Here is a 22,974-nt window from a genome sequence, read left to right as displayed (position 1 = left end):
TCCAGGTCCCTGTACCATGCACAGAGTGATGAACAGGGCCAGGATTTCCTCCCCATTCAGCTTCCAAGACTGCAAAGCCCTCATCTGTCTGGGCTACCCATTTTTATAGCCAGTCAGTGACCAGGGAGGTCTGGCTCTTTGGAACCTACAGCAACACTGTTCTGAAGCTACAAATTTCATAACTGAAATCAAATGAAGTATCTACCTTACTGTCAAAGTCTGCCCCTGCTCTTTGTAGCTGAGAAATCCTGAACAATCATTCCTTCTTAATCTGTCTTGGAATTGTGTCAGACATCTCCACCATACAGCAGTCTCTCTCCCAAACTGTGGACTCTGAAGCCTCTCACTCATGGAAGCCTTTGAGCATTCCCATAGATGGCTGGAGCTGCCCTCTGTGCAGAGCAGTCCTTGCACTATGGGAACACAGACACATCCTGCAGCTTCCAAAGAGGAGTCCTCCAGACCCCAAACCTACCTGCTCTCTGGTTCCAGTCTGCAGCAAATAGCAGCCAGAGGGAAAAAGGCTGGAGGACAATCAGCAGGAACAAACTTCTCCCAGAACAGCTTGACATTAAGGCCAAAATCCAGTGTGCGTGGGAGACAGTCTGGGTCAGCATAAACCTGGCCTATGATCTAGAGAAAGTGAGAGAAGCACTTAGGTACTGCAATAGATCAGGCAGGGGCTCCTTCAAAGTATTATGGTGGAAATGAAACAACAGAAAACTGTTCTTCCTTCCAATGGAGCCATGAGCTCGTGGCACTATGTACAGACAAACTTCACTGGAAACTTTTTCAAGACCTGGAGAGGTGTCCACAGCTGTGGAGGAAGTCCCAGATGCCTTCTCCTCCTGCCCAGGGTCTCTGCCAGAAGACACAGCATGATGTGCCCCTCTCAGGGAGCTGTACAGTGTCTTGCAGCTGGGGATGATGCAGCCCCTCCTGATTGCAGGCAACCAAGGCAACCTGCACCACCATAACCATCTTACCATGCCAGCAGCAAAGCCCCTCAGTACAGAGCCTGTCCTGAACAATGCTGGGAAGTCAACAGCAGCTCCAATTCTGAATTGTTCTGCCAGTGACAGATTCAGCCCCCACCACAGCCAGAGGGCTGGGACAGACAAGACAGACAAACAACCATAACTGACAGCCAGGAGGCTGCAGGAAAAGGAGAGCCAGTAAAGAGCTGGGTGGACAGGGAGCCCTGCCCCAGCATTGCCCCAATGCTCACCACCTCCAGCACAAGTGTAGAGGGAAGGAGCCCACAGCAGAGAGCTGTGGGGGCATCTGGACTCAGAAGGTCAACAGAAACTTTCACGTGGACAGAGTATTAAGTTTAAAGCCTCACTGGGTATCATAGAAGGGCTGTTATTTATAACCACCCAGGCTTTTCTATGCCAGTAACTCAGCACGACAGCTACATCCTGGAACTAGACAGAAACACCCATTATGTATTTTGGCAGGTTTATGTCCCTATCTGTTTGAGTGTTTAATTTTAGGGGATTTTTTTAGCATAATTTTGGCGACAAGGAGAATGTTCATATGCTACTACCCTTTTATTTGTCTTTTTTTCTAGATGAAACAATTGTTTTAATCCCACATACAGATTTTTCAAGTTCCTAACTCTGTAACTCACAGCCACAACATTCTCTGAGAGGAGGGCCCAGTGTAAACAGAGCTCCAGATGAGGCCACAAAGATTTATGCACAGACATTTTCTTTGTCTCCTTCACCCAAACACTGAAAATGAAACTGTGCTGGCATCCCCTGGTGTTCCTGCAACTGCTGTGTTACACATAACACCCTGCCTTTCATCTGTATTTCCACATTTTTAAACTGAAAATACCTTGCAGCTTTCAAGTGCTGCTTTTTGTTCTGCAGATAGAAAAGCCTGATATAGCAGTCAGACTCTGCATTGGCTCAGAAATAAACTAAGCCAACAGACTTCAGGGTGCAAGCTTCATTAATCGACCTGCAAAGAGGTTTTTGTTTCCACTTCTTTGAAGTGAAGTGCCATCCCCAGTGGAAGCCCTGAATTTGCTGAGATTATGCAGCTGATTGTTTTTTTAATGAAGCAGAAAAAGAAAAAAGCATCAGAGTTCTAGGGAATACATTACTTTCAAACAGATAGCAGGCTCAGTCAGAACTTGATGACAGCTTCTCTCAGTCCAGGAAGAAACTGGGACCAGCAAACTACAAGACAGTTATCTTCCTTGAGGAAACAGAGCCTTGTTCTCCCAGTCTAATTCACCAATAATGTGCTGTTAGGTCACAGGCTGCACACTCAGATGCAGAGATCTGGGTGTACACAGAGATGGGGACATTAAAGATGCCATTTAATGTCCTTGTCTTACCTCGCAGAGAACAATCCCAAATGAAAAAATGTCCACCATCTCATCGTAGCTCTGTCCTGTGGGAAACATGAGACATTCAGCTCTGTTAAGAGAGAGTCACCCAGCCAGCTATTTCAGGAGCTGCCAGTACCAAGCTTAACTAAGGCTTTTCTCTGGAGAGCCCTAAAACAGGATTCAAAGCAAGGCTTAAACCTGAGCAGGGCTGGTCACCCCAAGATCTGTATATACCAGCTGCATTACACTGCCATTACAGATGTTAACCCTGCTTCTCTCTTGTACTGGGGAATTACAGGACAACACTCTATCAGATCTGAGCAAAGGCTAAGAATAACTATGGAAAGCTCCTGCCCATTTTCATTGATTGCTGTTCTTGTGGATCTCTACAGAGCATGGAGCCAGTGCTCAGCTTCCCCAGCAGCCAGCAAGTCCCTGCTGCAGTGACTGCAGAGATAATAAATTACACACCAGCAGCACTTTGATCCTGGGAGAGCTGGCAGGCTCCAGCACGCCATGCTCTGCTCACAGACACACCCCTCCCAAGGCACGAGCTGCTGAGCAGCCTTGCTTTCAGAGCTGATGTCAGACTATGCTGTTGCTGTTCTCTTGACAAATGCCACAACTGAGACAAACTCTGAGAAGCAGCCTCAGACTTCTTTAGGGCTGGAGACCTTGAGAAAAGGCAAACAGAACAGCACACAAGAAAGCAACATAGAAAACTGAGCTGGGGGAGAGAAGCCCAGTCCTTCCTTCCCCAGTAGACTGTGCTGGACAGTGCTGATATCCCAGCCAGCCAAACTGTCCAACCTGGTCAGAGAGACCTGCTCTTTAGGAGGAAATTGTATCTACTATATTTCACCCTCATCTCAACTCCTGCAGGAGCAGCTTTTCCTCTAAGGGTCACAGCTCAACCTTAATGCAACTGAGGGCTGCATGTCAAAACCCAGATTTCCTTGCACTTGTAGTACAATTCCCATCTGAATCCTGAGGCTTCAGCAAACCTGGCAGCACATGGCCTCTCCCTAGATCTGTGCAACAGCATAAACCTCATCCCAGAACGTAACTATTCCCTCTTTCAAGGGGCAATTCCAAAGCACGAGGCTATAACAGAAACTGATCTTGGGTTCAGTTTTATCTCAGGCCTCTTTTTATCTTTCCTTTTACTTGGATTGCAGCAAGTTTACTTCTGTTGCCCTCCTGAAGAATCCTGCTGTCAAGCCAGAAACAGAACCTGGGCTGGTACAAAGGCTCACCAGGGCAGGCACTGCAGGACTGCAGCTATGACCTCTGTGTGTACAGCAAAGCTTCCACATCAGCAGGTCTAAAACCACAGGCTCTAAAAGGTTTAGGTGCTACTGGGGCACAGAAACTTACAGTAATCCTGTCATCTCTGTATCGTGTCACAGGCTGTCTCCTTGCCTGCTCCCTGTGCTGGACTCTTACCATTGAGCATCTCTGGGGCCATCCAGTAGGGGTTCCCCACCACGGTGTAGCGCTTCTTCCTGTCGCTCTTGCGCAGCGTCCGCTTCTTGGCCGACGGCTTCTCCAGGGTCGGCTTCTTCCTCTCCTCCACAATCAGCCGGGACAGACCGAAGTCAGCCACCACCACTGTCTTATCCTGCACAGGGGGTTCAGTACAGGCCACTGATCACTCCCAGCCCCTTTCAGGAGCAGAGAGGCTGCAATTCCTGTTCACTACCAGCTATAGTCTAAGGCAACTATCTGGGTTTCCTGCAGCCATGAGCATAGCAAGATGTCCAGACAGTGTAAGAGACCCAGTTCATGACCCCAGCTCATCACTTGCTCCCTTCATGATCTTATTTCCTGTGTGGTTGCTAGCACTTATCCCACCAATTTGGCTACACTTGCCAGGGGAAACCTGGACCTTTCCTTTTAGATCTTCCTCTTTTACCTGTTCAGGAATTAACTTGGACTTTGATCCTGGGTTGTCTGAAGCCAAGTGAAAAAGGGCAGGCTTGAGGGAATGAAACTACACAAAACTCTTGTGACCCAGCATTTAAAAAAATGAGAGGACAAACGTGTACACACCTACACTTGTCTGAATCCTGAGTGCCAATAAAAAGTCACTAAGTGGTTAAAAGAACAGAAACAGCTGCAGAGAACACCTCAGAGTTGAGATAAAGAACAGAGCTGTACTAATTCTCAGAAAGTGACTCTTACAGGAACTGCTACCAGAGGAAGGGTGGTAAGAGAACAGAACACAGAAACAGTGAAAGCTGGATCAGTCTAGAAAACCCTGTGTGAGAATAAAGCTCCTTTGCCTGGGGCATAAAGCCTCTCTGAAATCAGTTCCACCCTGACAAAAGAGGGAACATCATGTGGAGAAAACCAAGGGAGGAAGATGCCAAGGAGAGAAGCAGCATGCTGTGGGAACTGAGGTGTAACTCACCAGCTTGATCAGGCAATTGTGTGAATTCAGGTCTCTGTGAATGATGCACATGGAGTGCAAGTAAGCCTGGAACACAAGGAGAAAAGCTGGTGTTAGGGGTTCCCAGATGAGCATTTTATGACAGACTCCACAACCCAGTTCCAGTAGTCAGGCAGTGCCCACAGCCCCTCATACTCCACCCTCCTGAAGCCACTAACTCTGACCCCAGAGTTTGCTCTGTTACAAAGCAACAGTCCCACTCACCATTCCAGAGGCAATCCCTTTGGCAAAGCTGACCTTCTGCTGCCAGGGGAATGGGTCCTGAAAGATAAATGGTCAGGGACCATCTTACCAGCCAGCAGTTCCTTCACAAGAGGGACTCTTACAGCACTCAGAGACACATGATACAGCCCCAGAAAGAAGAGGCTTCCTGCCTCAAGCTCACCCACAGCCATGAAGCAGCTTTACTGCACAGCTCCAAAGAAAACTAACAACAAGTACATGAGGCTGGCACAGCCAGCACAGCCAGGCTCACTGAGCACACATCCCCCAGGTGTCCAACACTCACTGCATTGCGCAGGAAATCCTTCAGCGTGCCCCCCTCGATGTACTCGGTGAGGAGATTGAGCTTCTTGTCCTTGTACAGCACACCAATGAACTTCAGCACGTTGGGGTGGTCCAGGCTGCGCATCACCTTCACCTGCAGGCACAGACATCCCAAAGGGATGATTCACAGCAAAAAGGGAATGGAACAAGTGCTGACAGGTCCATTCTGTGGTGAAAAGCACTCCAGAGCTCAAAGTCCTGTTCAGGGATCACAGAGATCACTCAAACACCAACCTTAAGGCACTCAATGAACTGTTGCCCCTTCATTTTCATGCTGTGCAATTAACCTGATCTTAGTCTTTAAGGAGAGCACTCTTGAGTTTGGCTAACATTTCAGAGGGCAAAACTCTCCAGAGCAGCTATTGGGTCTGTGCTGTGTGTGTTAGGGCCACAACAGCAGTGCCAGGTGTTTAGAGAACTGCCTTTAAGCTAAATCTGACTTTGAAAAACATGGTAGGCAGCCACCAAGAAAATAGTTTTGCTTAAATTACAGCATGAGTCTTAAATATGTTACAGATATTGGCCCTCATCCTTTGTACTTATGCACAAGGCTCAAGGGATAAATCCTTTATGTACTGCACAGCTCAATTTGCCTCTGACTGAAGTTGCTCTTATCACTGAAAAATTAATGAACTGGAGCTGAAGCAATGTCTATTGCCCAGTGTGAGTCACACTTCACTGCAGCAAACATTCAGCTCATGTCAGCTTTTCCCTGAGCAATGTCTCCCTCCTCAGCACCTTCATTCCTGCCAGGCTGCTGGCAGGATCTCTCTCTCTGGGGAAGATGGGAGAGTTCTACCACACCACTGGCTCAGAAGCTGTTTGAAATTCTGCTCCTACCTCTGTCAAGAAAGTCTTCTGTGTTTCCTCATCACAGCGAATCAGCTCCTTCATCACCATCACCTTTCCTGTTGCTTTGTGAGTCACCTGGTGGAAACAAAACCCACAACTACAGGCAAGGTTCAAGAACACACACCTCCAATGCTCCTGCAACTTCTGAAGAAGTGCAACACTCCCCTCCACCCAGAGAAGAATAGAGATGGGAGGAAATTCAGGGATCTGCCAAAAACCGTGTGAAACTTCTCCTTTTGGAATTCACTGAAGGTGCCGTGTGTGAAACAGAAACTACCTAAAGCTGACAGAGGATCAAGCCAAGATCCAGAGCTGAAGGCTCCAGTTTGGGTAGCACAGGGCTGAGTGTGCACACAGGCTGCCAAAGCCTCCACACTGCTGCATGCCTCCAAGTTCCCTTATGGAACACATTTGTCCAGCAGGATGCTCACATTTTGTGCACAAGCTTTACCAACTGCATTCTGTGTCAGCAAAAGAATCAATGTTCACTTGCATCAGAAAGCAAACCAAACAACCCAAAACTGCATTATAAATGCTTTGGCTTTATGGGGAATCTGAATCTCATCCATGTGCAAGTGGAACTGGAGTGCACAGGCTGTTCAGTTAAGGCAGGAAGCAGTTAATTTTACCTTGCTCCTTTGGAGCAGTGTGTCTCAACATGCAAGGAATGTCCTGGAACAGTGGAAAACACAAAGAAATCCATCATAATAGTAAGGTAATAAATTTCCTGGCTCTTAACATGGAAAGCATTTCCAGTTCCTCAAGAACTGTTTGCCTATCTCCAACTAGTTCCTGGCATTTTGCTGTATTATGGAGGGTTTTTGTAACCAGCTCAGGCTTGCTTGCACAGGGTGCAGGAGAGAGTAGAAAGAGTCCAAATTCCTATGAGCACATTTTCCTGGAAATCCTCTCCTCTTCATTTGCTTAACTTGGACAGCTCTGGCTCCCTAAGATCTGCAGCAAACTAAACAACCACCTTGCCTCTCTGATCAGAAGAGAATTATGTGACCAGATACAGTACTTGCTGCATCAATCTGAAGTCCAAGAAAAATGTCACTTTTTTTTTTTAATGGTAGGAGGCAAAAAAGTCCTTTAAAAGAACTAAAATCCAGAACACATGACCCAGTTACAGTATTTAGGAAGCTTATGAGCTCTTGCAAACACTGTGACACACCAGTTCTGTTTGGAGCCATGGACATAACAAAGCTGACACAGGTGGAATGTGAGTGCATGGAATAACACAACAGAAGCAAGAGTACAATGTTCTTCTGCTCCCATCTGAAATCAAGCATCCATACACAAGTAATGAGCCAGGAAACACTGCATGTTTCAGCCAGGGACATCTAATATCCAATGATAAAGGGTAGTGAAGAGACAAAGGCAAGGCTAAGTGGAATTCTTAAGCTGACACACCAGCAAAACTAAAACAAGTGTCACATGAAACTCCATGGGGGCAAATTTAACTCCCAGAGCATGCACCAGAACAGGACAGCCATGGGGCAATTTGAGCAGAAAAGGAATGCCTTTGTGCCAGTAACTGCTGGGATACAGATGACAAAAGCATGCAACAGAGCAAAGGTTTCACTTACCTACACCTGTTATTTCTCTATGAGCAGAGAAGGAGAGAAATATGCTCATTAGTATGGATCAAGCATTGGGTTTGTAGTGCTGGCTCATCACCTCCCACGGAAGCATGAGATGAACATGGTGGCTGGACACCTCAAGTTTATACCAGTGAAAGGGGAGAAGTCCCATCCCCTGGTGAGTGCAGTCTGAGTACTGAGGAACTCACAGAACCTTAACAAGGCAGAGAAAGGTGCCCCTGATGCTGTCAGGAGCACTGGGATAGGAACTGCTGGAGTACCCTCAGTCAGATCAGAGTTTAAATGCCAGAGAATGCTACTGACTGAGATTAGAACTGTGAGAGTCATGCAAGACCAGACACTACCCCACAATGACAAGCCATTTAGGCCGTGCCAGGGGTTCAGACATGGTCACTACATCAGCCTAGCAAACCCCTGAACACACCACACTAAGGGTGGGTAAGAAATGCTGGGGAGCTGAACACATATCAGAGGAAAGATGCTCGTAAGAGGAGGTGTGGCCTGTTCCCTGTGCTCCCCACCTCACCCTGCTGCGACACTCTGGAGGGCTAACCCTGACTCACAAGATGAACATGTACAGCCAAGGTTGACACTCAAAGGGGACAAAGTCAAAACCATCTGCAGTCAGACACACTCACGGTCAGGGAAGGAAACAGAAATGGATCTCAGAGCAAACCAGGGAAGATCCAAGACTGATCACTCTCAGCAAGGCAAAACCACTGAGATGGTGGTAAAGAATGCCAAGACAGGCAGACATTTCTGTACTCAAAGTAACTGATGAATGTTTGAGGACCTCCCTCACCTTGATTGCTTGTCCAAAAAATCCTTTTCCTAGAACTTCACCGTGGATCAGGTCACAGGGCCGGAAGATTTGCTGGGAGCAGCTGGAAGAGGAGCGCAGGGACTCAGAACGACTGATGTCACGGCTCAGGAGGAGAGGTTCCTTTGGAGAGCTGGGGCCAGGGGACTTAGAAATGCTGTTACTTCTCCTGGAAAACAAGGATGACAGGAAGGTCAGGGAAGCTGCTGGGTAACCTTTGGTCCAGCATATCCCATCATTCACCCCTAAGGACCAGTTTCTAATGTGCTCCAGTGCTTTTACTATCTCCAAACCCAGATGCTCTCCCAGCACTGTGGAAACTCCTTATGAATCCAGAGCAGGTTCCAAGTCAGAGCTGCCTAACAGCAACAACAAGCTCTCCTGCATTGGCAGTCTGAGGTGGAGCTCTGAGAACAGGGGGAGGAAGCTGTGAAGACACATCACTTGCTATCTCTAAATAATGTACTGGTAAAAGACTAAATGAGCAACTGAGTGCTCCACTCTCAAAAAGACTTGTTCCCAAGTCCCAGGTCTCAGCCAGATTCCCCTTCCCCACGTTCTTCATCAGTCATCTAAGGCTGGTGAAAACCCGACCTTTACATTTACTGACTCTGAAACTTAGTAGCTTTTCTCTGTTAACAGTAGAGCTCCTCATTTTTATTACTGAACGTTTGTCATCCTGACAGGGAATGGAGAGGGAGTGTACACCAACAGCAGAATCCCAAGCTCTTCATGACTTCTCCACTGGTTTACCCACGGCTGACATCAGAGATAAGCCCTGTCGCAGTCACTGCAGTCACAAGGCTGAGCTGCCCAGGCAGGCAGCACAGGGCAGGGGCAGGGCAGGGGCTGTGATTCCCAGCCTTTACCTGAGGGAGCGCCGTCGCAGCGTTCCCTCCAGGTTCTCCTTGATGTCCAGAGGCGAGAGGGAGCGAGGGGAGATGGGCGCCTTCATGTGGCCGGGAAGGCGCGAGTCCAGGCGGAGCCTGTCCAGGCGCTGCGACACCGGGTCGTGCTCTATCAGCAGCTGAAGCGTCTGGCTTGTCTTGCGAATCAACTCCTCCACCTGAAATCAAACCAAGGGCAGCATAGCAGCAGGCAGGAGGAATGCAAGCTACAGGAGACAGAGGAGACACAGGGAATGCCCCTCAGGAATCAGAGGAGAGAGTTCAGTGAGATCACTCCATAGTTGTGGTTTAGTTGTGTGCACCACAACTGTCTACCAGACAAGTCAGACTGGCAACACAGAAGTTCCTTATGCTATCCAATACTTCTTTCTGCTCAGCTACAAGTAACCTATATAAAAAAGATGTGGACAGGCTGGAGAGGGTACAGAGAGGGGCCACAAAGATGACTGAAGTGCTGTGAAGCTGCCACGTGAGGAAAGGCTGAGAGAACTGGGTGTGTTCAGCCTTGAGAAGATTTAGGGGAGACCTTATCACCATGTTCCAGTATATAAAGAGTGGCTACAAGGAAGATGAAGACTCCCTTTTCACAAGGAGTTACATGGAAGATACAAGAGGTAATGGTACAAAATAATCCTGGAAAGATTCCAGGTAGACACAAAGACTTTTTTTTTTACAAAAAACAATCAGCCCTTGGAATAATCTCCCCAGCAAAGTAGTGGATTCCCCAACACTGGACACATTTATGTTTCAGCTGGACATAGTGCTCTAGATACTGCTTTTGTCAAGAAAGATTGCACCAGATGATCCTTGAGGTGCTTTCCAGTCTGGTATTTTATGACTCTATGAAATACGTTTCTTTCTCTGAGAAGTGTTCAAAAACTACACAAGTTTCCACCTTGAACAGTGCTGCAAAAAACAGCTTTGCAGAAGTTGCATGGAGATCTATCTGAAAGATGGCTTGTGCTCATGTTCTCTTTAGTGCCAACAGTAAATAAAACCCTTGGGAAGTGAACGTAATGGTGTTCCCTTTACACTCCTGCAGCATCCCCTGATATCTGGAGAAAGCATTTATTTGTAAATAAAGATAGCAAATAGATTTTTTGCAATGGGAAATGTCCCTAGGATCAGCTGGGCCCTTGTGTATTAGCACTGCCTCTAAAAGGATCAGAACTGTGCACTTTACCAGCAGTACATGGGAGAGTCTTCACAGCCTCTCTGTCCTCTGTCACAGCCCTAGACTTTTCTCATTACCTCCCTTCACATTTGAATGCCACAAAATCAGCACTGAATCCTAACTGCATTCCCATCTGTTACATTTTCCTCTCCAGCTGGAAGGCAAAGCTTGCCTTCATGTTTATTCCTCCTGTCAGCACAGCACTAGCAGTGTACACACACTGTGTGCAGGGTGGGAGAACAGTGTCAGGAAAGAGAAAAGGTGTAGGAAGGCAGAGGAGAAGGAGGCTTCAGAACAGAGCTCTACCCACCTCCTCCACCTGTAAGGTCCGGATGGGAGCTCCGTTGATCTCCAGGATCCGATCTGCAGGGTGGATGGCGTTTCGGACATCTGGGCTGATGTGCATCCTGTTAACCCTACAGATGGGAATTACAGTCTCTATGTGAAGTCAGTTCAGCCAAAATTATCAAAAATATGCTCCCCTTCATACTGGTATTTTGAAATAAACCAGTGCTAATCTACCATTAGACCAAGTGCTCAGGTCTGAGCTGGTTTGGAGAGAGATCTTCATATCACCGGTGGGAAAATTTTAGCCCAAATTTTTGTTTTGTGCTCACTGAAGGAGACAGCACTGAGAGATACAATTATCAGTTAAGGTTGTCACAGGACTGAAATGAAGACCAAACACAAATGACTATTAGCAAACCTACATCCCTGTAATGCCAAGATTCCCTCGGGACAACAGTACTGCAGGATTTTTACCAGCTCCCTCTGCATGGGAATGTACATTGTACAAAACCTGGTCATACTCACTCTTTCACCTGGACACCAGTGGCATAGCTGGAGCAGCCACCTTCAACAGACACAGAGAATCCCCTCTTGCCATCCGTGGCTGCTGGCATGGAGATGAGGGTCAGTGTGTAAGGCAGCTGCTCACGCAGAGACTCAGTCGAGTGTTTTTCTATCATCGGTGTCAGCACAATCTGGTTATGGCATTTTCCACTGGAAGAAGTGAACAAAGTCATTATGTCCCATCCCTCCCTGCCAAACTCACACGTCTGAGTTCTCTCACTGACCACAGGCCATAGTTTCAGTGTTTACACCACTCCTTCCTCCCTCCCTCAAAGGCAGCTTCCTGGCATTCCTCAGAGTACACTGGCTGAAGCACTCTGAGCCAGCTGAACACGGCTTACACTCAGCAGGAAGCAGCTCTGTGGCAAATGCAGCTCCTCTTACCAGTAGAGAGTGGAATGTTGCACCAGTGCATAAGTGTCCCCATCCTCAATGATCACTTTGCAGCTCATACAAGCAAAGCACTCAGGGTGATACTTGTATTCGCCAGCCACCTACAGACAGAAAAGGGAGTAGCTTAGGAGGGCCAGAACCCAGCAGCAGATGCAGCTCCTCTTTTCCTCTCCAATCAATGTGTTCACTCACATCTCTAAGGCAAGTGGCAGGTTTTTACTGAAGAGTTCTATTAGTCCATTCTCCATTTCCTGAACCCCATCCATGGCACCTTGTTTGCAGAACTCCAAAACAAACATTATCAACCCTCTAAGCAAAGCTCATGTCCCAGGAACCTCTGCTGTATTTGGCAGCTGCTCAACTATCAAAAACAGTTGATAGTCTGCTGCAGACTAGTAAACAAGGTATTAAACCTTCCTGTTCAGTTGCTCTTGGCACGATAATTAATGTTACGCCTGAATTAATAAAGCTAAAAGGGCTTTTTTTTGGCAGACAGGCAGTGCACAAATTCAGATATTTAACCAGCCAGCTGACAGAAAAAAAAGCACAAACTGAGACAAAAAATAGCTTTTAAGAATATTTTTATTAATTGGTCTATTTTCTATTTCCCTTACGAGAACTTCATTTAGTGACATTATTATGCAAAGACTTTTGCAGGCAATGAGAAACTGCCTGCACATTTCTCAGTATTTTCTTTTGAGGTAGCAATCATATTACTGAGTACCATCTTGCTTTTTTTAGGCTCTAGAAAAATAATGTTGTTGTTTCAATCTTGGCAGTTTAGAAGTTTAAATATTTGCAAGGCTGTGACAGGAGGAGAACATTTAGGTGAGCCCATACTGTGCAGGAAGAGTTCAGTGCATCAAAGCAGTTGGGGCTAACACTGCTCCAAGACACCATCAGCCTGAAACAGGACTCTGGCCACAACCAGGTGAGACTTGGATGGCAATTTCCCACAGCCAGAACCTGCTGCTCACCCTGAGCTGAGAGCTGGGACTCCACAGTGCAGTGGAAAATACCCCTGGAGACACTGGGGCACTGAGCTACAGAAACTGAACAGATGTCCCCTGAATCCCCTTTCTGCTTTGCAGGTCTGTATTTTTCAGCACTTGATTTGTTCATATGCTTCAGATCCTCACATCTCCCTCCTTTAACAGCTACCCCCATTCAAAATTAATTTTTATCTAGAAGATGCCCACACAAGCTTCATTTCTAATCTTTGATTAGACATTAGAGTAACAAGGAGATTATTCCCCTCAGTTTATTTGGTTATCTGAATACCTAAGATAACTCCCAGCTAAGTTTGAGGAGATGAAGGCAAGCATGTCCTGCCTCCAGGCAGGAACCCTTCCAAGTCCTTACCATCACAGGCCCAGTCATCAGCAGAGAGCAGCCATGGCAAGATTCCCCAAACTTCCCCCAGTAGTCTTTGTGACAGTACAGCTTCCCATCTTTCTCATAGTACCAGTTAGTGAGGGGATCCTGGCATTCAGAGCACCTTGAAGGAAACAAAAGAACAAAGTTCCAGTTGGCAGCAAGTGACAAATCAACAGTCCTTTCCTGCATGGAGAACACAGACATTCAGCAGCAGCTCAGCACCAGGTAGGTCTGACAGCTATGGATGTACTAAACTCTTCTGCTAGTTATGGATGTACTAAACCCTTCCACTTCCCAGTGCTCTTTGAACTCAAAATTAGCACCAAACCCAAGGTCTGTAAGGACAGGTGGATTCAACCAGTACAAAGAAAAAGAAGCTTCCAAATTTTAAACAAATCCCACACATTGAAACCCACATTTATAAATTTTGCTTTGTAAATTTTGCTCCTCTGCTTTCTCCCTCTTTCTGGATGCAAGTTTCCAGCTGCAGAGCTGCCCAGCACAGCAAGAGCTCTGCTCTGTTTGTGCTTAGTGTTTCTATAGCATCCCCCTTGTGCCAGGACCTGCCTCCTCAGCCAGGTCAGAAGCAGGACTGAGAAACAGGATTCACTTCCCTTTGAAATGCAAAGCCAGTTTTGCACCAACCTTTCTGGAAAGTTTTTCTATTGTTCTGTAGGAAGGCCTCTCCCAAAACGTAAACTGCAGCATTCTGTTTGAGGGAGAGTTTTCAAAGCAGCTCATCCCCTGAGCTCTATATATTACTGCATCCACCAATTAACTGTGATTAAAACCCACCTCTCCCAGCTGATTGCTCTCCCTTCTGCTGATCACAGTGCATGGGAAAATAAACACCACAAGAAACCCAAATAAAAAAATCCCTAAATAAAACTAATTCTCTGATTTCATGAAGAGAATCCCCAAATCCTTCACATATCTGTCAGCCTCTATTTCAACAAGAAACCATTATTAATCATCTATCTACATTCTTTCAAGAAACAAACTCCCCCCTCCCCCCAAAAAAGAAGTAAGGAAAAAAATGCAGCAATTCCACTGCAGATACCTTTTTAGCAACTCACAAGCAGAACCCAGGCTTGCTGAATACAAAATTATCCTGCCTCAGCAAGATGTACTGGGCAAGGGAGTTTAACTTCAGCAGCATGGAGGTGTGACTTACTGAGAGATAAGGCACAGACAGGAGTTGCATCAGTAAGGATTATTCCATTAGCCCTGGGCTGCATGTTCTCAGATTTTGAAAGGAAAATAAGTCTGGCACTGGCCATTTCTGAGTGCAGAATCCAGGTCAGTCACCAAGAACTGGTTCAAAGAAACACCTGGAGGATCAGTCCATCGACACAAATGTGAGATTTTCTTCTGTCTCCTCCCCCACACCTGTCTCAGTCACTGCACTGGGGGGAAGCACTGCAGTGGGATGGGGGTTTAGGTGGGTGCCCCTCCAGGCAGCTGACCTCCCTCAGCACCCAGTGTGCTGGTGCCACTGCAGGAGCACTTCTTACATGCACCCAGGGCTAAGACGAGAGCTACAAGTGACTTCACCCCTCACGAGCTTCCTAAAAGCTTATTTGTGCCAAAGACATTCCTTGTAAACTCCAGCAGCTTGTAATGAGCACGATGATATGTGAGGCTGGTCATGCTCCAAGAGAGCACAGAGAGTTATTTGCTCCATCTCAAGAGACTGCAAAGTGACAAGGTAAAGCTGCTTGTAAGCAGCCCTTGGCTTTAGGGAAAAGCACACCTCATGGAGTATTCAGAACTGCACCCTCCCCTCAGGAAGATTGCTCCTTAAGATCTATTTGGCTTCTACAGTGTTTGCTCTCCCAGCTGAGGAGCATCAAATCCTGTCCCCCCTCCAAGTGATGGGAAAGAACTCCAGCGCATGCAACAGGCCCTGCCAATTTTGTATGAAGCAGAGGGAACAATAACTTAAGATTGCTTTACATGGTACATACATCACTAGAGCCCCAGCCTGGGGGCACTGTCATGGTTACACCCTGCTCCTGGTATGCAAGAGACCCAGAAGGCATCCCAGTGCATTCTGCCTTCAACCACTGGCCTTTGGCTTCCATTTGCAGTAAATACCCCGTGCTGAATGAGCACATAGGTGAGTGGGAGGGAAAAAAGAGCAAGTGGAGACTAACAGCAAAGATTTCTATCGTTTTGTGGCAGGAACATCTGGCTCAGCATGGGCAAATCGGATCCCTCAGACTTATCCAACTCCTCCATGCATGCCTGTACCAGTGTGTGTGTGTGCTCCAGCAGTGATTACATCTTCAAACAGGGAGCTGTGACCAGACCTGCACTTGGGATGCAGACAGCAGTGCTGGAGACTGCTTCACCAGGATTTCAGGACTTGGCTTTCTGTGTTCTCTCCACACAGGTGGGTCACTTATTTGTTTTTAAGCACATCACTTTCCCTTCCTCACCTCTCTTCCATTTCACCTTCAACCCCTTCCTTTTTCTCCCTAAGTAAATGTAAAATTTCTGCAAAAGCAATACATCTGTTTAGGTGGGGGATCATGTGCATTTGCCTTTCCTTTACCCCTCCTCTAGTACTAAATATTTGATTCAGCCTTATAGCACTTAGTTAAATTTGCTTCCATCCGGAAATAAGCACTGGTATCTAATTTGGAACACACCCATAGCAAAATGAAGGTGAGGAGGTGGAGCCAGCAAGCAGTCAGTTCTCTGCTATGTAATTAAACAAATCTGGGCAGGACAAGTTTGCAGCTTAAGGCTCAGAGCCCCACCCTGGACAATGAGGCAACAGGAACAGAGCAAGCAGCCCTGGAGAGGCTGGATGCTGGAAGGGTCTAAGTGGCTGCTGGGTAAATCCCTGAAGGAACAGGACACAGCTGCAGCACAGTCACACAGCACCTTTGTCACTTACCATGCATTCTGTAACTTCAGAAAGGCTCAGAAAGGCAGGTGTGGGAACTGGCTGACAGCACACAGGTACGGCTCCAATGCTTTTTATCATTCACCAAATGATAAAAGCAGCACATGATTGTTCCACAAGGCTCTCATTGAAGAGACATGTCAGAATTTTATCCCAGAAGATACAAGAGTTGCCATTTCTTCCTCTCCCGCCTCACTGGAGCTGTGCCCTTGCACCAAGGTTCTCATCAGCCGAGACAGGAATGCAATTACTGCTACAAGCATTAAGGAAGCCAACCTTTGCCAGTCACCACAACCAAGAGAAAGGAGTATGCCATGCTCCTCTATCTTTTATAGATTAGAAACCACTAATCTTCTCCTAGATTATATGCTATTCTTATTACAGAGTAGCAAATCATGGTGATCAAGTTTCATGGAGGACTGGTAACAGCCATACCTGCAGATGTGCTTCCTCTTGCTGCCCAGCCACCATTTTCAGAGCTGCAGAACCCTGCTCTGATTATACAGACCAGACATTAGAATTCTTCACTTCCCAGCTTTGACTGTACAGAATAAATTAATCTGCCTCCCACATCCATCCTCTAGGAACCCAAGCAGCATCTGGGTGCAGACTTCAGCCCTGATGCTCTGCAGCACAGCAAGTGCAGAAAGAGCTCACAAATCACTGCTCCATTAACTCCTGGTTTTGTGGGGGGTGGTAGGAGGATCAGGTCACAACAGGTAACCAGCCTAGTTTCAGTCGAAAAGCTGCACTGGTGCCTGGTGGCATCTCTTTTACAGCTAAATGAAAGGCAATACCTTCATGGAAGCAAAGACTTCCCTGGCACTGAAGGGACAGATCCCTTGGATCTGTCAATTACAGATCATTAACAATTACCCCCCTCACACACTGTCAGGCCAGATCAGTTAACGCTAGACAGGCTCAGGAGGGCCGAGGTTCCAATTCTGCCGGCAGGGCAGGGAGGGGACAGGCCCAGAGAGCTGCAGAATGAAGCATCAGCCCAGCCTGCAGCTCACCCAAGGCTTACTCACCCGGGCTTAGCTCAGTGTGTGTGCTCTGGCTACGTAACAGACACCAGACAAGGAGGAACAGACACTAGAAAGACAGAGTGCTAAAGCTCTGACTATGCAAAACCATTTCCACACACTCAGGAGAAGGTGTACCTATGGCTTAGCATAATACCCTACACATATTACAAATAATGAGTGTCTGCTCACTTTCCTTCTTCTGGAAGCAGCTGCTGTTTCAGAAAGTTGCCTAAAGCAGCTCAGCAACTGTGCAGCAGCATTTACTCCTATCCTAGAATGTTTTACCAACGGGCTCCTTACTCCCAAACCAGCAACACAAAAGTGTTTGCAGAACAGGATCAATAACAGCAAATCCGAGCAGAGGGGAAACAATGAAAGTGCAAGCTGTGCCTTTCCCCATCCATCCACCTAATCAGCACATCAGTGTCAATCACCAGCCTGGCTGTGTTCAGCCTCACTGACTTTTCTCACTGTGGAGAAGCAATGCAATCAAAGTGTTGTTCTGGAACTATCACCTTTCTCAATTCTCATTTGTTCAATTGGACCAAAACCGAATAAAAGTTGAATTAACCAAAATATCCAAAATATTAACAGAAGAATCCTTCTTATCCTAGTTACCTGCAAAGTGCCTGATTTCTTAAACAGGATTATGTGCTGCCTCGCTGCAGATTACATCACCTTCCTGAACTCCCACAGCAGCACCTCACTTCACCCAGTCACAAGGAGCTTTGGAAGAGAAGCAGCAGCAGGCACATTAATCTCATTCCTCTGCTGGTGAGCAGAGCACAGGGCACAGTGGCACATTGAGTGCTCTCTGCCTGGCTGGGCACACACTGGAGCTGCTCCCTCCAACCAGGGAGCTGGGAAGGGACTGGCCATAGGAATCTTCCCTGCAACATCCTGAAAGCAACACGGGATCCCAGTTTGAGGCCGGCTGTTTCTGGCACACGAGCACGGGACCTCATTCTTCCAGCCTCACCCACTGAGCCTGGGCTGGCACACAGGGGGAACACCACTCTGGAGCCCCTCTGCTAACCCTGTGCAGGACTTACCGAAAGGGATCCTTGGGAGCAAAGTAAGCTGGAGCAGACAAGTAACTTCCCATCTTCAACACTGGATAAACCGGATCAGCCACAAACTTGTCCAACTGCCTCTGAACAGCTCTGTTCTGCCAACATGGCAGCAGGCAGTGCTCATTTACTCTTGCGCTGATTCAGATCCTTCACCTCCCTTTGAAGCTGCCCAAGGAATGCCAGGTCTCTCGGCTGCTCATTCCTTTTCAGATTTTTCCTGGCTCCCATTGCTGTAACCATCTTCTCCTGCACTCAGCAGCAGCAGCTCGGGAAGGACAGAATCCCTGCTCACGGGCTAGTGGGACATGCTGCTGCAGCGGCCCTGCGAGCTCTGCTGCCTGCTCACCACTGGCAACTTTTCCCTTCTCTGGTTCCACCCAAGGGTGGGAGGGGAGGAGGAGCCATGGCAGGCGGACAGCGGCGGCTCCAGAGCCTCCACAGGCTCCGCTCCTCCACAGGGGTGGAGCTCTGACCCAAAGAGGGGCTGAGTATTCAGTGCTGAAAGAGAGCAGCTTTGGCCAAGGAATACAAGCACACACACGTGAAACTTGTCTTTGCAGCAGCCGCACGTTCTAATGCAGGAGTCAAAGACGGCAACGAGCCACATCTCCAAGTATATCAAATTAACTATATACATTCCTAAACCCTTCACTGTGAGTGGGGTTATCCTGCCTTCACAGCACCTACAATCTGTTCACCCTGCTGCAGGAGGTAATTCAGTGTGCTTCATCCAAGGAAACACTGCTTTCTTTCCAGTACTGTTTTAGGAGATCATTACAATCCTTTAACAGAATTGTCACCTCCTGAATGGAAGCTGAGAGGTATAAATCAGCACACAATACTCTCTCCAGCTCACAGCACATGCAGTTGTATCACTGTGCTTGTCTGAAGCCAAGCATGATCTCTAGTGACCTAATCAGCTAAAGCTGCTCCCAAGACACTCAAAAATGGAACAAACATATGCTGCTGCACCCAGCCCTCCCATTTCTGTGCAGTCAGCAAAGCCTGGCATGCCTGAACACAGCCTGAAAACCATGCTCTGTTCCAGAGGCAAGAGCACAAGGGCTCTGTAATGTGCTTTTCCTGGAGATGCTCGCCTCAGCTGGCACTCTGCTCCAGGGACGCTTGGGGCTGGAACAAGGCACTCTTGGCTGCACATTTGACAGCTGCTGCTTGCTGTTGAAGTATGCAGAAACCTAGGCAGCTTTTTGTGTTCTTTTTTTTTTTTTTCTCCTTTCTTAAATATTTTTTTAAATTTAACTTTTAATAAGCAGCCACCTTTCTGAAGGGAAAAAAATATCTCAGTTTTCCCCATTGAATGTAATTGGTAAGCCTGGCTGTAAAAGCGCAGTGAAGCCTAGTGCTGCAGAGCCCGATGTGCTTGTCAGTTCCAGCACGGGTCTAATTCCTTCTGACATTTCACACAGCTCCACTGGAAGCAGCAACACGGTGAGTCTGTGTCTAGGAATGCGCCCTGGTCTCCCACATTCTCTGTATGCTGCGTGCCGAGCAGGGGCCAGCGCTCCAACCCTGCGCTTCCCTGGCTATCAGCACCTCCCCACCACACGCCCACCTCCACACAAAAGCTTTTCCCCGCAATTCTGCTGCCATGGGCTCGCCGCCCTCCGAGGGGCATTCCACGTGACCTCATAAATCCCAACTCTTCAGACAAAACCTTTGAAGATTTGATCCACAGATGTGATAAGCAGCCAGCTAGTCTGTGAATGAAGCCAGCAGATAAAGCCCAACTTCAAAGTAATAAAACCACCCAGACAGCTAAGCAACTAGGAAAGGATTTTAAGACTTCCTTAAAGCCAAAGGACACATAGTCAAATGTCTATTTAAACAGGAAACTTCTTATCAAAATTATTTTACTTCTGCAGCAAGACCCAGTAGCAGCAGCCAGTAAGTTACTTTGGCTACACAGAAATGTCTTGTTACTTCTTGCTTTTTCTGTTGTCTCTATGACCTATTTGAGAACACAATGTCTTCTGATAAAAGGGCTCTGGAAAAGGTGTTAATGTGTTCATACATTCTAGATCTGAATTCCTGCCAGAATAACTACTTCATTAATGCTGATAACAGGTGTGTGCAGGGGGGGGCACCTTCTGTAATTTTACTGATACCATCTCTGGGGGCCAAAATGCACGGGAGTAAATTTCTTTTTCACCAAGTCAAGTCAGACATCAGCAACTTCTCTCTTGCAAATGCTGGCAGCATTTCCACTACAACCAGGTGGTCATCACAGGGGGAGCTTTTTTCCTCATTATGGTTTAGAACTGAGCAGTAACTTGTGCCAGAAAGACTATAACTACCAAATGAAAAGGAACACATGAAAAACCTTGACAAGGACTTCCATGATATTAATCACTGACTCTCAGCCATTATTAGAGATTTATCTCCCCAGAAATGAATCACACAGCTGTTGTGATATTCCAGTGATGAATACCTTGAGCCAGCTGGGGCTGCAGCCTCTCCTTGCCACACATCCCGTGCTGCTCGGTAGCATGTCTGCAGACAGATGAATTGCTCAGCACATCCCCAGCCCTGAGATACACAAACTTCTCCCGGCACAGACAGACACTTCGATATGTGTGGGACTGAGGGAAGAGGAATCTGCTCGATGCCTGAGGAGTTTGCAGCAAGCCTTTGCTTTAGCATGGGCGCAGCTTGGAGGGGTTCCAAATACTTCATGCAATCCCAACACCTCATTGTATTCCCAAGGCACTTAACGTGTAACACGTGCTTTGCTGCTGTTGAAAGACAAGAGTCAGCTCCTGAAACCAATCCAGCCAGCTCCTGCAAGCACCACCTTGGGATCTGCACGTACCTCCGAGCTCTTGTAGCCGATCTTGAGTAAAGTACAACAAACAGTGACCTGAAGTTCAGCTCCATCACTGCATCTCACTTCTGAGCAGCAGCACAACCTCAGAAGAACACTGTGATGCTGCTCAGTACCTCACATCACCAAGCACATGAGGAAGGAGAGGTTTTATCCCCAACACGTTTGTCTGTTGGCTGCAGCCCTCCTGAATGTGTGCGGGCTGAGAGGCAAACCAAGGAAATTCAACCAACTGAAACTTCACAGGTTATACAGGGTTTGGGAAGCAGTGGCTTCTGCTCTGTAAATGCAGCAGATATGGCAGTAGGACTGGCACAGCACAGCATCCTCACTCCTCCTAAACGTGCTGCTTTGGTCTGTGAAGAGCAGGAACTCCTCAGGGAAGGATCCTGCCTCACTCCTGTGCCTCACATTCTCTGCTGTGTGAGTAATTCTAATTACCTTGATATAATAATGCTCGATAACAGTGCCCTAAAGGACAAGCTGCCAATGCAAGCAAAAGAAAGTTTGGACTGGAATGCCCCATTCCTCCTTAAATATAAAGGCTGGCCATTGATGCCCTGTATCTGATAGATTCCCCTGAGGAATGCGGCCACCTGCAAAGTGCTGCATTGTTCCTTTGAATGTGTAAACTCTCAATGGCCATAGCGATCTGTGTGCCAATAGGCAACTATTTCTCCCCGAATCTGATAGTGGCCTCCTGAATTTCAATGCTGAAGAAGACACCACCAAAGGAACATTGCCAGGAAACTGCAGGATTAGTGAAGAGTTCTCACCTCTGAGGCCCCTATCATTAACTTTCTGTAGCTGCCAGAAACTGGAGAAGAGAGGGAAGAGGAGATTTTTATCTTCCTGCTCCTACCTTGATTCAGTTGCCTTTATTTCTGCTGCTCTTTCCCCTGCTCTCACACTCAGCTGCTGTGTGGATAAACCTGCCTTGTGCTCACAGGTGAAAAGCTAAGGGAAAACTCAAAGCACCAAACATTCCACAATTTAAATTCCTCCTAATACACATCTTGCTTACATCTTCATTTGTCCACATTTGTGCTTCAAATGCTGTTCAACCATTTGTCCTCTGGGGAGGGAGCTGCTTTTGGAAAATGAAGGCCTGTGCCAAAGACATTGAACTGACAGAAGTGATCTAAAGTCTAGAAAATAGAGTCTGGAGAAAAAGCCAGGTCTGCTAAATCCAGGGCTTCTGCCTTGTACAAGGGACTGATGGGAGACACAATCTCCTTTCTGACAGGGGAAGGCTATGTGGCTAACAGAAGCAGAGGAAAAATCTTGTTTTTCATGAACATGGAGAGAAGAAATGGATTTAAATGTGGAGACAGTAGACAGAAGGTTCTAACCCTGAGGATAATGAAGTGCTAGTAGACAGCCTGAGAGACCAAAATTTTACAGTCACTGGAGATTGTTAGATGACCAATTTCTTGATCATCCCTAAGCCACAAAAATTACTTGCTTCATATATAAGTTGATAGTAGATATACTAAAAACAGAAAACAGATTTATAAAAATACCCTCAGACCAGGTTTAATTATATACAGTTATATTATATACAGTCTTCATATAAGTTTGCCTGGCTTGCATTCCCCTGCCCCCAAATGTAAAAAGAATCAAAGTGATTTACTAAGTTTTGCTGAGAAAAAAAATATTTCTGTAGCACACAAAATATGGCATTCAGTATAGAAAAATCACATTTTGAAAGACAATCAAATCACTAGAGCTGGGAAATTAGTAGTGTTTCTCTTTCTGTTCAGTGGGCTGGAGCTTAGGGCACCCCTTGATCCAT

At 47.0% G+C, this 22,974-nt stretch overlaps 1 protein-coding gene across 1 annotated transcript in view; it reads right to left on the bottom strand.

The window, feature by feature from the left end:
* The window catches only part of LIMK2 (LIM domain kinase 2), a 30,566-nt gene that overhangs the window by 2,075 nt on the left and 5,517 nt on the right, over positions 1-22,974 (bottom strand). Inside the window, exons 3-15 of the mRNA XM_058037123.1 lie at positions 13,308-13,443; positions 11,937-12,046; positions 11,514-11,702; positions 11,011-11,116; positions 9,488-9,684; positions 8,601-8,787; positions 6,183-6,269; positions 5,305-5,436; positions 5,001-5,057; positions 4,758-4,823; positions 3,791-3,965; positions 2,351-2,406; positions 476-633 (exon numbers count right to left, since the gene is read on the bottom strand). Coding sequence (XP_057893106.1) covers positions 476-633; positions 2,351-2,406; positions 3,791-3,965; positions 4,758-4,823; positions 5,001-5,057; positions 5,305-5,436; positions 6,183-6,269; positions 8,601-8,787; positions 9,488-9,684; positions 11,011-11,116; positions 11,514-11,702; positions 11,937-12,046; positions 13,308-13,443 — 1,656 coding nt within the window. The remainder of the gene's footprint in view (positions 1-475; positions 634-2,350; positions 2,407-3,790; positions 3,966-4,757; positions 4,824-5,000; positions 5,058-5,304; positions 5,437-6,182; positions 6,270-8,600; positions 8,788-9,487; positions 9,685-11,010; positions 11,117-11,513; positions 11,703-11,936; positions 12,047-13,307; positions 13,444-22,974) is intronic.

The sequence above is a fragment of the Melospiza georgiana genome, chromosome 18, assembly GCF_028018845.1.
Source record: "Melospiza georgiana isolate bMelGeo1 chromosome 18, bMelGeo1.pri, whole genome shotgun sequence".
Lineage (NCBI taxonomy): Eukaryota > Metazoa > Chordata > Aves > Passeriformes > Passerellidae > Melospiza > Melospiza georgiana.
Note: the sequence above shows the minus strand (reverse complement) of the source record. Positions and strands in the feature narration are given on the sequence as shown.